The sequence below is a fragment of the Plodia interpunctella genome, chromosome 30, assembly GCF_027563975.2.
Source record: "Plodia interpunctella isolate USDA-ARS_2022_Savannah chromosome 30, ilPloInte3.2, whole genome shotgun sequence".
Taxonomy (NCBI): Eukaryota; Metazoa; Arthropoda; class Insecta; order Lepidoptera; family Pyralidae; genus Plodia; species Plodia interpunctella.
This window is the reverse complement of record NC_071323.1, coordinates 3,397,396-3,414,523: the sequence shown is the minus strand read 5'-3', so window position 1 is coordinate 3,414,523 and position 17,128 is coordinate 3,397,396. Positions and strand designations below refer to the sequence as shown.

The following is a 17,128-nucleotide window of genomic DNA, read 5'->3' as shown; positions in this document are numbered from 1 at the left end:
CACAAGTCTGACACAGCTAACACAAGTCTGACACAGCTAACACAAGTCTGACACAGCTAACACAAGTCTTACACAGCAGACACTACAACTCTTTGAAGTTTTGTCTATGATTTTACAATCGGCCGTTGTAAAAACATAAAACAGCTAACACAACATAAAACAGCTAACACAAGTCTGACACAGCTAACACAAGTCTTACACAGCAGACACTACAACTCTTTGAATATTTGTCTATGATTTTACAATCGGCCGTTGTAAAATCATAGACAAATGACGTTAACCCTCTTGTGTGTGGCCATATAGTTGTTCAGGCTGTGTTCCTTAGTCGACTCACGACATCTAAGGGATAAGTAGAGTCAAAAAGTCACCTATGTTTCAACGGCGTTCTTCAACTTTATGCATACGAAATTTCATCAAAATCAGTCCAGCGGTTTAACCGTGAAAGCGAATCAGACAGGCTTTCGTTTTTTATATAATATTAGTGTGAATGTATGTTGTGGCGCTTCTCCACCTGCTAGCTACGAATCTGCAGGAGATGAATTCTTGACGCCAAGATTACGTATACGTGATAGAAATTGTTATAAAACGGAACGCAGCGGATGTAAGAAATGGAGGCATGAGAGAGAGCGGGAGAAAAGGGTAATTGGCCAAAGATTTTGGATGTGGGCGATTTTGTTTTTCACGGCGAATATTGTGTGGTCTGGAAATAAAAGTTTTGAAAGATGTCATTGTTTATTTTGCCAAACGATCGCACACGTATGACGTCACGATATCAGGTCAAATGCTGGTATGTCCATGGATTTATTAAGTACTTACTGTACCTATTAATTCCATGTGATGTCAATAAATAAAATATTTATTTTATCTGTCACAGATCATAGAGAAACAAAAAATAGAAAAAGAATGTGGACCTTGGACTCCGTTCTGCGAGAGTAACGATAAGATGAGAGAGAGAGAGAAAGAGAGAGAATAAACAATTTTTAATACTATTATATTCGGTCCCAAATGTTTGATCCACTGAGTAGAATTGTTTTCGTTCCGCAGCTGTGCGTGTGGAAGTCGCGTGATGTCGTGTAATAACTCTGAATGTCGCTTTCGGTCGACAGTATGCTGAAACGATTCAGTTTTGTATGATTTCTGCTTAGGTTGATTTTGAATACGTAGAAATAAATTATACTTAAGTACGTAAAAATAAATTATTTAGAATCAAAAATCAATTTATTCAGAAGTTTGGCCTTCACAGGCACTTTTTCACGTCATATTCCAAATAAAATACTCGTAGGAATTATTAAAACACTTTATTAAATTTATGATAATATACAACATTGCTTATTTACGTCGAAAAATCAAAAACAAATCATTTATTCAGAAATTCCTTCACTGGCGCTTTTTCAGGTCATATTTTAAATTAAATAATATTCAAAATTCAGAATTCTTTATTCAATTTAGAATGATAAAACTTATTGACATCAAAAAAAAATACATAAACTAAGTCTACCGCCGACTTCCAAAGCGCAGGTGTGAAGAAGAAGCGGCGCAACAAACTTCACCGCAGCTTAATTTCGTAAAAAAAATAATATTCTGCACTTATCTTTGTGTATTTCATTGTGTATGTTGTTAGATATAAACAAACACACAATAAACAAAATAGAAGTTAATTTTGCAAGCATTGTGCAGCAGATCTAGACTAGATACCTGACTTAAATATAAATATATTAGGACAAATCACACAGATTGAGCTGGCCCCAAAGTAAGTTCGAAACTTGTGTTATGGGATACTAACTCAACGATACTATATTTTATATCAAGTAAGTACATATTATAGATAAACATCCAAGACCCGGGCCAATCAGAAAAAGGTCATTTTCCATCATGACCCGACCGGGGATCGAACCCGGGACCTCTGGGTTCAGAGGCAAGCACTTTACCGCTGCAACTTTTGAACGGCCGAACAGATTTTGGTCAAGATATGTTTGATCTAAGAACCACCGCATGAAAATCAGCTATCAAATAAAATAAAAAATGGTCCGTTGTCTCATACAGCAATCCCCGATGGCAGATCATTGGCAAAATGCTCAGTTGTTTTGATAATATTTTTTACGATACACGGCCCGTACCAAGTACGGCTTGCAATAGTTATATACAGGTTGTGAGTTAATTTCAAATTCGATTTGTAATAAAAATCGCCACTTGCCACTTGATCATACCTGTACAACATAATTTGTTAGACAAATTAAAAAAAAAACCCCGACTAATATTCAAAATCAAAATCAAATCATTTATTCAGAAATTAGGCCTTCACAGACACTTTTTCATGTCATATTCTAAATTAAATGATGTTTACCAAAGCTACAAACTACTAGCATATTCATATTGATATTCATTTCGCTACAACTTTTGAACGGCCGAACCGATTTTGATCAAACATATCTAAGAATCACCGCATACAAATTAAAGCTATCATATAAAAAAAAAACGCATCCAAATCTGTTCAGTTCCGTCCGTTGATTAGCTAAGTTTCCACGTACACAGACAGACACACTTAGCACCACTCTTTTTGCGTCGGGGGTTAAATCTAAACCAATATCGTCGTTATATGAAGCTTTTAAAATGAACTTTATCGTTGTACACTAACGATTTTTTTAATTTGTCTAACAAATAAACTTGTAGGTTTAAATATTACTTTAATTTATTCACAAATTATGTAAATAAAAATCGGGCCTCCCTAACACAAGTTATATTATAACTTAGGTTAAATTAACTTAAGTTAGTTATATAACTTAAGGTGGGCCCAACATGTGGAAAATTTTGTAAACGTTATGACAATAAAACATTATTTTATTAATATTTATTTAACTTTTATAAAGAGGATATGTACTTACTAAGTTTTGCATGACTTTGCATAAGGAGCAACAAGCAGTACTTAATTAAACAGTAACTGGCATTTTTGTAAATATACTTAACTATATTTATAAATTACTTAAGTAGTGATTTTAAGTACGTTATAATTTTTGTTTTAATAGGAGCAACCTGTGTTTGTGATCGCACAGATAGCTACTGCCAGCTAATACGTGAATTCATTGCAAAACTGCCAGCGTGATCGTGACGCATAACCAAGTAAGTTTCACTGAAGATTACCAAGCTAACAATTATTTTACAGAGTTACTTTACTTATTTATTTACCGTAATATGTTCAGGTAAATTGCATGAATTTAGTTATATTGCGAAAATGGTAATTTAACGTAAAGTTTTGTATTGGAGACATGATAGGGTATCTTAATCATTGTCATGCACGATCCAATTTGATTCACGCTGCAAAAAATAACCTTTATACCTTAATGTTGCCCGGGGCTTTGCTCCCGTGCTGAATAGTCAGTTATCATGATTATGGCAGGTGACCGCACTCTTTGCAATAGCCCATTCTCAGTCCATCCAAATTTCATTCTACAGACCAGTACTTCTATCCAATATTCTGCAATAGTTCACACTCCCGCCGAGACCTGCTCATGGGCATATCATTTCATTGGTATATCCGGGAGCGGGTCTTGGCGGGAGACCTACACAACATCAAAACTCTCCAAAGGGCCTCTACGTGTTGGATCCATATCCCCACGCAAGCCTCTCAAAGGACCGGACTTAGTCCCGTGAATCCCAAAAGGAGATACATAATAATAATAATAATAAGCCCGCAGGGCAGCTTGTGGCGAGCTGTTGGGGAGTAGCGACCCCACGGACCTGAGTGCTCCCAGGGGAGGCCCCTGTTCCTCACCTCCGCCTTCCTTCCCCAAGGTCGGAGTGGAAACCGAGAGGTAACAGGACCCCTACCTCTGGCTTGCCTTCGCCGGCCCGCCAGAGTGGAGTCGCGAGAGCTATATGCTCGAAGGGTGGAAGTGTAAAATGTCATAACGCCGGGGGTGTCTGACTGGATCACCACGATTTCGCGCCCCGCAGACTCACCTCTCTACACCCTTAGCCGCCCACGTCAATGTTGCCCCTTTGTCGCCAATCACGGCGACTGATTTGAGGGGCCCATCTAGTGAGCGGCGAGTCACCACCTGCCACTGAATAGTCAGTTATCATGATTATGGCAGGTGACCGCACTCTTTGCAATAGCCCATTCTCAGTCCATCCAAATTTCATTCTATAGACCAGTACTTCTATCCATTATTCTGCAATAGTTCACACTCCCGCCGAGACCTGCTCATGGGCATATCATTTCATTGGTATATCCGGGAGTGGGTCTTGGCGGGAGACCTACACAACATCAAAATTCTCCAAAGGGCCTCTACGTGTTGGATCCATATCCTCACGCAAACCTCTCAAGGACCGGACTTAGTGCCGTGAATCCCAAAAGGAGATACATAATAATAATAATAATAACTGTACAAAATAATTATATGTATAATGTTAGTTACATTGGTGAAAGAAAACTTATCTATCTTGACCCATTTTAAAGCCCATCCTTGAACTAGACGTGAGTCTGTATCTCGAGGAATGAGCTATCAGCCGGGTCAGTGCGTTGTATGCGTATAATGGCGGTACAAATAAAGCGCATAGTGGCTACTTAAATCTAGGTGTGGTTTTGCTTCTTACCCAACTAGAATATTCTGTTTTTGGGCAGAAGCAGACTTATCTAATAAGAGGATGTAAAGGAAAAAGAGAAATGAACAAAAATGCATAGAATTTTGAGATGAAATATAGCAATATTGGATAATATATCTTTCTAATTCGCTCGAGTAATAAAATATAACCTAGCCTTAATTTTTCTTCCATCTTTTTCCAATCGTTTTTGAGTTTTGAGTTTATTCATTACAATGAATATGGATTAGTATGGATTTAAGGTTATAGATACTGGGTAATAGCGATTAGGTACCTATTATAATAAGCAATATGATGACTCCACAGATCAGCTACGATGTCGCTGAAGATCCTGCACCCTGGCTCCAAGATCCCGCGTAATCACAGCGTGAGGTTCACCAGTGACGACCTGCCCAAATACAAGGCTGGCGTGAGCATACCTTTTTTTTAATTAATAACTCTTCATTCTTAGGATGATATCACACATCCGAATCGACGTCATGACCAAGTCTACCGCCGGCTTTCAAAGCGCAGGTGATGAAGAAGCGGCGCAACAAACTTCACCGCGGCCTTTTCTCCAAGGACGTCAATTGACAAAGCATATCGTCTGAGGGAGGGCCCACTTCTTGAATTTTCATTAAGTAATTTAGCAAATACGGGGTTCTGTGCATATTAGAACTAGATGTGAATGAATTTTGCGATAAAATATAGCCTATAGCAATCATGGATAATGTACCTTTCTAATGGTGAAAGAATTTTTGAAGTCGGTTCGGTAGATAACCCGCCTCAAACATACAATCTCACAACTTACTCTTTATGATAATAGTATAAATAAGGACTGAACATTTTACTGACAGTTTAATAGCACGCGTAGTTACGTCCACAGTTTCTTAGCTAACTTTGTACATACGGACCATACACATGCAAAAGCATGTGTGGTTTGAGGACCCACTTCTTGAAATTCCATGTAAATATTTTGCACCGCTGTAACTCCAAAATTATGTCTTGTCCCGTTACGTTAACCGCTACGTGTCTCGTGCCGTTTCCCGGTACGTGTCCCGTTCCGTTTCCCGCTACGTGTCCCGTCCAGTTTCCCGCTGCGTGTCTCATGCTATTTCCCGCTACTTGTCCCGTCCTGTTCCGTTTCCCCCTACGTGCGTCCAGTTTCCCGCTACGTGTCACGTGCTATTTCCCGTTACTTGTTCCGTCCCGTTTCCCGCTACTTGTCCCGTCCCGCGTGAGCATAACATAAAATCTAATTTCCTTTTCCAGGAATCACCTGAGACGAGTTTACCAAACTACGTAAGCTCTCAGTATGACGACTCAGGCGCACCGAGTCCCGACGGCTTGCACTTCCAGCCGGCTGTGCATCGGTTCAGGATCAATGAGCAGAGTATGTATACCTACACTTTTGTTGCCTGTCGTTGTTGCCTGGGGCTCCGTCCACAAACCTTTTTTTATGTGTCCGTACCCAAAGGATATGAAATCAAAATCAAATCATTTATTCAGAAATTAGGCCTTCACAGGCACTTTTTCACGTCATAATCTAAATTAAATGCTGAGAACTGAAACTGCTGAGAAGAAATGCCGAAAGAAACTCATTCAAACAGTGTTGGTCCCTATTATGCCAGAAGGGCTTACCATTTTTAAAATAAAAATTTATGTATAATTTTTTATCAGTAATATAACATGTAAGTACACAATAAAGTACATGGTCAAAAGGTATACTGAAACATATTATGATTGTGATCAAGTGCTGATGAAAGGAAATATATATATATATATATATATATATATATATATATATATATGTATATATGTATAATTAACCAAACAAAAAAAAAAAACTTATATAATAAAAGATCGAGCTGACCAGTTCACGAGTTGACGCGTGAGTCACCCATCGCGAAGCTCAACCACAATACAGGGAACCTCCCGACCCGATCCACGATATGAAGGGGTAGTGACTACTATATGAAGGGGTAGTGGGAAACCTTGAGGTTAATATATAAATCTTTGGTTAAGACCTATGGATCGAAAGAACCCAAAGAACCCAGGTTCGAACCCTATTTTGCCAAATGAGTTTGTATACCAATCTGACTCGTCTCTCTGATCTCTGATAGTAGTTTTCATTGATCACCACTTGCTTCCGGTGAAGGTAAACATCCTGAGGAAACCTGCTCACTGGTTGATTATTATTAACTTGTGTGTGAAATGGAGAAGGCAATGGCAAACCACTCCATTCATAGTGCCAAGAGAGTGCCAACTGCCAAGGTAAACCACTACATTATAATGTATGTGTCAAGAGAGTTTTTGTGTGTGTTTCATTCCACGTAATGACCACGAGCATGTGGCACGAGTAGGATTTAAAACTGTGACCTTTCGAACACACACTCTTAACTATTTGCAGCATCACCGCTTCAGTTTATAAATAAACCAATTTATTATGCACCACATCCCTCATAGTCTATCGTTTTGTGTGGTGTTCTTAGCGCCAAAAGATTTGTTGTACTTAAGAGCTGTGGTGAAAATATTTGTTCTACCGCTTGATAGTGAGGATGGCAGCAGCTGTGCCTAGAGGTGTTCCTTACCAATCCCAAGATATGTGTTTACTATCGTAGGGCTAGGCACAGCACCAGCCTTTATGTACAATTTTGTATAAGTATTAATAGTAAATAACTCTTTTCGTATTTTAGTAGAATAAGCTACAGGTAATAGTGTTTTATATAGCAAACATAAGTTTCTACGTATTTGCATAATAAATTTATAAACTGAAGCGGTAAAGTGTATTTGTTATGATGTGATCAGAGAGTGTTGTTACTTATAAATTTTAATGTTAAGTGTTTATCGTAGAATTAGTAGGTACTACCACGGAGTACCTACCTACTTACTAATCCCGTAGTGTTTTTATCAAGTCAAAGATTTCTTTCTTTCAATATATCACATAAATGTAACGGTATGAGTAAATTGGTATGTATTCCATAAATAATTATATCGTGTGCAAAGACAAATTACTTATAAGTTGTCCAAACAGTTTAATTTGTAAGTACTGCACGTATCCATATATAGAAATATAGTATGTGTTATAAGTGTAACATAACGCTAATATTGCATGCCTGAAAGGGTAAACTGTTGAAACTATTTTATTGTAAGTATGTGCCACACCTTGTACTACACAGTTACTGCAATAAAGATATTTGAGTTTGAGTTTGAGGTAGTTATACTAATGTCAACTTGTCAGGGATAAAGCTGCTGACTGCGATCAACCAGATTGTTCAGCAGCGGGCTGACCTGGAGTCCAATCGTGCGACACTCTCGAATCTCTTGGAGGACCTGAAGAGGAAGCTCAAGAGGCGCGTAGAGGAATGCCACTTCGAGAAGAAAGAAAGGATGAAGGTCTATCTAACATTCTACTTGGGGCAGTCGCAAAAATACATTTTTTGTATGTATGTATTTTTATAATGCGATAACTTTCGAACCGTTGGATCGATTTTGATGAAATTTAAAAGGTGTGTAGGATATTAGTATGCCAATAGAATTTTAAGGTACGTGGGGCATCAAAATCAGTTCAGTCGAGTTTTTGAGATATTTTTTACAATTTTGTATTGTAAAAAATATTTTGTTCGCGAGGTCCAATTTCGCGGCGAACAACTGTAGTTATTTCCAGTCTTAGAATATCGCTCCATATTTGCACACAGTTGATGTTGTATGAGGCGACTATAAATGACATATAGTCTTAATATATGTAATGTCACCCATGTATAATAATATTTTTTTATTTAAATTTAATTTCATAGATATTGTATAATTTGTGACGCTATTGGGATGGGTGGTTATATAGCTGAAAAGCGATAATAGCGTACCAAAATCGGTTAAGTCGTCTTTGTACTATTCACGCAATTTTATAAAAACTCATCAAAAATTTATTGTGTACGCGAGGTTTAAGCTCGCGGCGAACTTAAATTTATTATATTTGTTAAATAACTAGTTGTTGTTTAAATTTATATTAAATTTCTCCCTATAGGCGCTAAAGCAGGCTAACCAGAGACTTGAGAGGGAGAAGTTCGGCATTGTGACAGAGATAGAACACCTGAAGCGACATCTGGAGAGAGAAGAGGCGCATCACACGCAACACGCGCGGACTGCGGTTGCACAGGTGGGATAACTCAAACACAAAAGCCTGGTGTCCGCATTGCCAATTTTCTAACAAAACATGTTAGGTATACTGTGACAAACTAACACATAAGTACTTTTTAATGCATGTGACGAATTAACTTTCAATGTATGAAGTTTTAAAAACGTCACGAATTCACTTTGTGGCAAATGTACAACAACCCATAAAAACATGTGACAAAAACAAGTTATACAATCCGTCCGTCCGTATGTTTGTTTACTCCACATTGCGCTGTGCTGCCCTACGTCTTTCTTCAGTGAGCGCTAACACAAAATGAGTCACTTCCCCTCCCCGCAGGCGAACGCGGGGGATGTTATCCATTCGGTTTGAAAAACAATATTTTTGTTATTTTTCTAACATAACTGTTAGGTCGCGCACCTAATTGGTTAGTAAAACATGTTTTTGTGTTAGCTATAACACGAAATATTATATATACATATAATTCATATAAATTTATTATGAATTTAATAGGCGGAGTCTTGTAATGAGCATAGTTTTTATATACTGAATATATATGTAAGTTTACTCTGTATTTCGCTGTAAGACCCCCGAAAATGAAATAAATAAATAAAACACGGTGTTGCGGACACGGCTAAAGAAAAGACAGGCCAGCCATATGAAATAGAAACATTATATACAATTTCCCGGCCCAGCTCATACAAACTAACAGATTCAGCGCTGTAAAATCGGGCATACGGTGAGAGACAAATGATATAAGCGCTCTGTCTCTCTCCTAAAAGTTAATTATACCACATTTACCCGTAGGTATGCTAAAAGCCATGCCTCTCGTCATCATATCGAGTGTGTTATTGCTAACACTGGTGTCAGATTTTGTTCAAGTCGCCTAAAGGTACCTGACATGACTTTTGCGACTACTCACCGCCATCTAGTGGCAGGTAGTCGCATACACACTAGTGAACTAAGCTAAGTACCAGTGTGCAGGTTACTTCTGGGATTTAAAGTAGCCTATGTGTTATTCCAGGTTATATTCTGCCCGTGTACCAAATTTCATAACAATCCGTCCAGTAGATTTCGCGTGAAAGAGTAACAAACACACACACACACACACATACATCCTCACAGACTTTCGCGTTTATAATATTAGTAGGATTGACAACATTACACATTCGCAGGCGATCCAAGGTGTGACGAAACTGAACTCCGACCACATCTTCACGCCGTGTTCCGTGGCAGACCTTCCGAATGTGGTCAGCAGGAGTGTCGCCAAGAATGCTCCCTCCAGGATTGTAAGTGCTTCTTCTCTTATCAATATACAAACAGCCCGTCCCGGCTTCGCTTAAGTAAAACCACGGGTAAAAGAATAATAATAAGACTTTCTCAGAAATCACGCTATATAGATAAACAGATAATTCAGCGGATTCGAACCATCAATAGTAACAACGCGAATTCAATGGTGTTCACCGCTGAGCTGTCTACTCGTGTCTTTAGTTGACGAAATTTTGAATGGGATTATTCGTTATTTCTTTTCACCGTCATTTAACTACCCTAAAGGTCAAATTTTAAGAAATCCTGAATAAAGGGTTTCACTATTTTTGTTGCATAGCATTTATGCTAATTTTCAAGTAGATCAGTAAAGATTTTCGTTATTTTTCATACAAATGTTACCCCTTTTGGGGTCGATTTTGAAAATTCCTTTCTTCCTCTGAGCACTACGTAATAACGTAAAGCTACTGCCCAAATTTCGCGTTTATAGCTTGTATGGTTTAGGCTGGGCGTTGATTAGTATAAAAACGCTTGTTCTTTTATATAATAATAGCTTTTGCCCGCGGCTTCGCAATTACATAGAATCGAAGTAAAATTTCAGTTATTCTTTTGTCGTGTAATAAAAGACTGGTAAAATATATTTATTACTATGATTAAAGTTCGTATTTTTGTCATCTTTAGTTCCCCGCTAAGATTTTCCCCCGCTAGAAACTTGTCCTGTCCCGTTTCCTGCAAATCGTCCCACGTCATTACCCGCAACGTGCCCCATCCCATTTCACGCTACGTGTCCCACTCCCGCTTCCCAACGTGTGCCGAACATTTCACGGACCTGTCTTCAAAAATAATAATTTCGCATAAATTTCCACCCCCCACGTGATTCCCCTAGAGATGCAATTTTCAAGTCTAGTTATTTCATTATTATACTAACTATATATAGATTACTCACTACAAATTTAAATAAAACTCATTTCAAAAATGACGAAGTTATAGGGATATAATTTTGCCAATCTATTTAAAATGCATTATTATTTTTTACCAACTACAAATTTAAATCAAAAACTTAATGAGTCTCAATTCAAAAATGACAAAGTTGCATACAAACTGGCAACCCCTATTTCACCCAAATTGGACGTAAAATTCGTGTGGAATGCGGTTATGAAATTATAAGAATAAACCTAACCATTGTAAAAAAAGACTTATGAAAAAAACTTTTATTAAGAAAACTTTTATTAAATGCAACATGGTAGCTGTCGAACAAATATATCTTTCTCTTTTCCATGGAATTTGGTACTACTAGCTGGGAGTACCTACTAGTTACATGGATATTACTCATCAGTATCAGTAAGGAGCGTTTTTGACGAGTCCGAACGCGTCTAGCGTGTGTTTTTCGTCATATCGGTGAAAGAGCATTGTCATTATCAAAGTAATTTTTTCAATTGTGTTAGCTGGGTCCGCAGCGCCAATTTTCTAACATGTTATAAAAACAAACTAGGAAAACCACCCGTCTGCGTCTGCGGCTACTGTTGTTATGTTTGTGTACTGCATATTGCGCTGTGCTGCCCTGCGTCTTTCTTCAGTGAGCGCTAACACAAAAATGAGACCCCGCAGGCGAACGCGGGGGATGTTATCCATTCGATTCGGACAACATGTTTCATTTTTCTAACATAACTGTTAGGCCACGCCCCTAATCGGTTAACAAACAATGTTTTTGTGTTAGCTAACATGAAAACACCGATTTTGACTTAAGATCTTTAACTGTATGAAGTCCATATTATAATAAGTCTTATCGTGTGAAGTGTTCCGAGTTTCTTTTCGACCGTTTACTGGTTCGAAAATTTTCAGCGTGAGGCGTATCCCATAGTTTTCGAAGTTTTATTATATTATGGAAAACGATTTCTCCCAATATTTCGGCATCCGAATATGCTACAGTGTTGTATATTTTCACAAACGAATGCTTACATAATGAAAGAATTAATAAAGTACTCTAAAATAAACGTTTTAATCGACAAAGCAAAAGGCGGCAAAGCTTTTGTGTACCTAACATACAGTGCTGTACTCTGGCGGGATAAATGTGCAGTAATAAGTACTCCCTATTCCTCCCACAGGCCGATAACAAGCTGGCGGCAGCGCGTTTGATGCGTGACATCGCTGAGCTGAGACAGCGCGTCGCGCAGGTCGAGGCTCGGCTGGCTAATGAAATGAAGGTAGTTCTGTGCTTTATAGTATTGATAGTTTCAATTTAAAAAAAACGGGTTGCTCTCCGCGAGTGCCGGCGGAAGTGAAAACTTGAATATTTAACGTTGTACATTTTTGACGTCTTACGAATTTTCGATCAGGTCACGCGTGTCCTGACGCGAGTTTAACATTTTTTAAAGAATATTTCATTTCAAAAAGGCCATACTAACGATTGTCCTATTGATATGATATTATGTATGTTTGTTATTCTTTCCGGTACTCGTTCCGGTGAAGGAAAACATCGTGAGGAAACCTGCACACTGGTTGATTATTAACTTGTGTGTGAAATGGAGAAGGCAATGGCAAACCACTCCATTAATAATGCCAAGAAAGTTGTTGTGTGTGTTTCATTCCACGTAATGAGCACGACCCTCAGCCATGAGGAATACGACTATGAAGAAGTTACTCTTTCACGCAAAATCTACTGGACGGATTGTTATGAAATTTGGTACACGAGTAGAATATAACCTGGAATACACATAGGTTATTTTTTATCATGAAATTCTCACGATAGCGAAATCCGCTGGTTTGTTATAAAAGGGCGATTGCCAACACACGCTGTGAGCCAAGGAACGCAACTACTTACTCGACAAAAACATAACACATACCTATGCGAAAGACTGTCTGACTGTCTGTTCTACTTTCACGGCATAACAGCTAGATCGATTTTTTTATGAAATTTGGTATGTACATAGTTAAAGACCCTTGTTCAACCTTTTTTTCCAACTATCAACCCCCGAATGACTATAATAGGGGGTGAAAGTTTGTATGAAAATCGTGCATGTTCCGCTTTCGCAGATAAATTTACGTGGGCGGAGACACGGGCAACAGCTAGTTTATTTTAAAAGCTACATACAGCACTTACAGTCGCCCAACACATGCTGTGAGCCAAGGAACACAACTACTTACTTACAAGACAAAAACATAACACATACAATTAGTACTAACAAAAATATTTAACTTATACATATTATAAACAATTTAAACTTCTTCTTTCTTTTGCCAAAGATTACACATTCTGAATATAACCAGTGTATTTCCAGCGTAAGAGGCAAGCTGAGCTCGACATTATTCGTCTGAGGAAGGAGCTGTCCACGACAAAGAGCTGCGTCGCCTCGCTGCGTATGCCGCTGCAGCCGCTGAGGAAGCCGTGCGCTAAGTTTGCTTAGAAGAAACGGACGGACTAAACATTTTTTTTTTCTTGTGTTATCGTTCCATCGGCTCAATCGTTTGCCAAAATGATGATTGTGCCAATCTTCAAGAGTCAGCGATCCGTTAAATTGTATGTAGTTTGACATACGTCAATGTCAAAATGAGACGAGCATGACTCTAAAGATGTACCTACTTTTACGATATTGTTGTGTAATCCTACCTAATCCAAACTAATTATATTATACATATATTACAAATATAATAAATGCGAGAGTAAGTTTGTTTGTTCTTACGCTCTATCTACTCAACCAGTCTTCTTGAAATTTTGCATATATGTAGTTTGAAGTACGGAGAAGGACATATGGTACACTTCATCACGAAAAAATGAATGTTCCCGTGGGAAATTATGCGGGCGAAGCCGCGGGCAAAAGCTAGTTAATATACATATAGAGAGAAGATTTATTGTAAAAAATGAAACTAGATATTTTGAGATAGGAATAAAATTAACATAGGTTAATAAAGAGACCCGCAATTTAAACAAAGCGCATACAATTTCCATGATATTCATAAAAAAGTTAAAAGTACATCGCTCCGCTATAGTATGTTTTTTCTCATTCTGTCAATGTTAAATATTGTAAGGTCCGATAATGACATACTTTAGCGTAAGTACCTACCTTTGCGTTAACTTTTTTATTCATTGGCCGACCATTCGAGTCTCTTACCGTCACTATTATTACAGGCCGAGCGCGCTTACCACTGCGGGGTGAATTTCACGATTGTTTGAACGCGGCGTGTAACGTTTCATTAGTGTCGCTCATTTTTTAAAAATTAAGCATTTAAAAAATTAACATTGTACTAGCACTTTACTTATTTATAAAATAGTATAATTAAATTAATTACTGTGTATGATACAATTTAATATACACTATAATGATAGCCCGCGGCGAGTTCAAAAAGCTCGTAAAACTCACTCGCCTTGAGCTCCTCCGATGGGTACATATCAAAATGTAATTAAAATACCAGAATATATAATAGTGTCATTATATTAATATATTTTCAATAAAATACAATTATATAAGAACAAAATAATGTTTTGTAAATTATTTATGGCGCCTAATAAAATTAAAAATTTGAGGAAACGACCAACGCAACTCAACTGTAAGTACCATATTAGTAAATAAATTTTGAATGAATGAACGAGTGAATGAATGACTGAGCGGATGAATGAATGAATAAATTGTCTTCAAAACATTCACTCGTTCCTGCAGTAGGCCAACCACGAAATATACAAATACGTATTATGTTACTAACGTCCACATGCCGTCTCTTTTTCCCATATCGCACACGCATCGTGTAAAAAAAGAAGAATGTGCAGTGGCAATGTCGTTGCTACGTATTTTTGACGACCTCGCCCGCTTCGCACATTGGGCAATTAAAAAATATATATTTTGACAGATTACGTACGCCACATGAAATAAAGAATTTTAATAGAAACTATTATTAGTTTTCCATTGCATAATATAGTCACAGTTGACACTAAATTCCTTTTTTAAGCCCCGACGCAAAAAGAGAGGTGTTATAAGCTTAACGTGTCTATCTGTGTATCTGTCCGTGCATCGTAGCTCCCACACGGATGAACCGATTTTCGGTTAGTTTTTTTTTGTGTCATAGATATAATAAGACTGTGATTACATTGCGTAATGATTTGCTTTGCTTATGTTTGAAAGGGTCTAACTACATACATACATAAGTACATGTATACCATAAATTACATAAAAATTTCTCATACACTTGCAGAAGACACCCGAAAATGGGTAGCATCCTCAAATTTACCGCAAGACATAAACGGCATATGGGACTGGTACTTAACCAAGATTTGGTGCTTTATGTCATTTTATGTACCTACCGCTTCTTGTAGGTTTTACGTCATGCAATTGATTTTTTCCTTGGAACCAGTCATCTTGGTACTATGATCTTTTTAAATATCTGACGGAAAAATTGAAAAATCTGAGTTAAAAGAAGTTTGCTATATCTACTCAATATTGCTCTGTGTTTCCGTCTGTTTTGAATTTCTCTCCCCTTCTTTCCCTCTTGGAGAATAAAAGGAGTAGCACACAAAAACAGTCAAGAATTTCTCATGGAAACGATATCCACGGCCGAAATAATTATAATACATCAATTTTATTTTACTATTTTGAAATTTCTGGTACTAATATTAATAGTACGATGGATAAATTTTATTAAGTCTAGGGGTAGATATTTGTAGTTGGTAACACACTTGGTTGACATTGACAGTTCATGGTAATGATTGACAGTAGCGTTAGTAGGTATCCATAGTTTGACTATCGATAGTTTCAATGGAAATATGTGGTCCGTCGATAAGCCTCTGGTACTACCCATAGTATTTTACATAAACTATCAATATTATTGATTTGAACATTAGATACAGTATTGATAGTTTTGTACAATCGATAGTGACAAGTAATATTGCAGCAATTCTATCGGCAGTCTAATTATCATCACGATTCGTATATCACCTTATCTAAATCAAAACAATCTTCTTAATATAGAATCTAGGCGCACTCTTCACTTGGCATCTCTTCTTTTCGGTGTAATTAAGAACAAAAACCCATCATACTTGTACGATAAGTTAAAATTCGGCCAAAGAGCTAAAGATGCAGACTGCTTATTATTTCCAGCACACAGGACTGCTGCGTTCCGAGGTAGTTTCAGGTACGCTGCAACGCGTTGTTGGAACAACATTCCACCGCCTATTAGGCATTCTATGACCATTAAAACTTTTAAAGTTAAATTCAAGGAATACATTTCAAATGCTCAAAAGTCTTAACGTGCAGCGTTTACCTAAAATGCTTATATGTTTATTTCTCATAGTATTAATATTATTATAATAATTATCACACACACCCATGTGTGCTAGTATATATCCCTACCTACCTAACTATTGTACCGAATCCGTGTTAGAGATTTATTTGAGAACTAGACATTGACGTATTAAAATTATTTTCTTTATAAAAATACCAATGAGGCTGTGTAGGTACTAACACTCCTCTTCACAGCCTTGTTGAGGTCTTCAGGAAATCAGAAGACTCCTAAGTTATTCCGCAATCTTAATAACCGCGGACCAGCTAATGCCTTAGTCAGTATATCTGCCTCCATGTCTTCAGTTCGCAGATACTTGACCTCTATCACTCCTTCTTGAATACAATTTCGTATAAAGTGCATTTTTAGGTCAATATGTTTTGATTTTGAAGTAACCATTGCATTTTGGCTTAGTTTGAGGGCAGCTTGATTGTCATTTAATATGACTATGCTGTTGTAACTGGACCCTAGTTCTTTAAAAAGATTTTTTAGATGGATGGATTCTTTTGCAGCTTCGGTCAGCGCGACGTACTCCGCTTCAGCTGTCGACAAGGCGACGCTTCTTTGTTTTTTCGACATCCAGCTTATAGCCGTTCCAGCATATTTAAAACAGTAGCCTGAAAAAGACTTTCGATCGAGTTTACATGCGCCCCAATCTGCGTCTGCCATGCCATACAAATCTTGACCAGTCTTTCTAAAATTAAGACCGACATTTTTCGTTCCTTTTAGGTAGCGTAGTACTCTCTTTGCACATTTGTAGTGATTTTCTCCGTAACAATCATTAAATTGAGAGAGATAGCTTATAGCAAACATTATATCAGGGCGAGTCGCTACTGCCAAGTACATAAGTGTACCAATTAAATTTTTATATGGAAGATCATCTCC

At 37.6% G+C, this 17,128-nt stretch overlaps 1 protein-coding gene across 4 annotated transcripts; it reads left to right on the top strand.

Moving 5' to 3' along the window:
* The first annotated feature begins 3,010 nt into the window (after positions 1 to 3,010).
* Positions 3,011 to 14,439, top strand: LOC128682496 (uncharacterized). Of its 4 annotated transcripts, none has more exons than XM_053767211.1 (8): positions 3,011 to 3,117; positions 4,906 to 5,008; positions 5,851 to 5,971; positions 7,820 to 7,974; positions 8,603 to 8,734; positions 9,886 to 9,999; positions 12,082 to 12,180; positions 13,255 to 14,439. In XM_053767211.1, exons 2-8 carry the CDS (start codon positions 4,916 to 4,918, stop codon positions 13,378 to 13,380), a joined length of 840 nt encoding a protein of 279 aa, XP_053623186.1. In that variant the 5' UTR covers positions 3,011 to 3,117; positions 4,906 to 4,915; the 3' UTR covers positions 13,381 to 14,439. The 4 variants fall into 4 exon arrangements, with proteins under 4 accessions (XP_053623186.1, XP_053623185.1, XP_064293059.1 ...); XM_053767210.1 differs by lacking the exon at positions 3,011 to 3,117 and adding an exon at positions 3,128 to 3,197; XM_064436989.1 differs by lacking the exon at positions 3,011 to 3,117 and adding an exon at positions 3,128 to 3,197 and having other exon boundaries at positions 13,244 to 14,439.
* Positions 14,440 to 17,128: the final 2,689 nt, after the last annotated feature.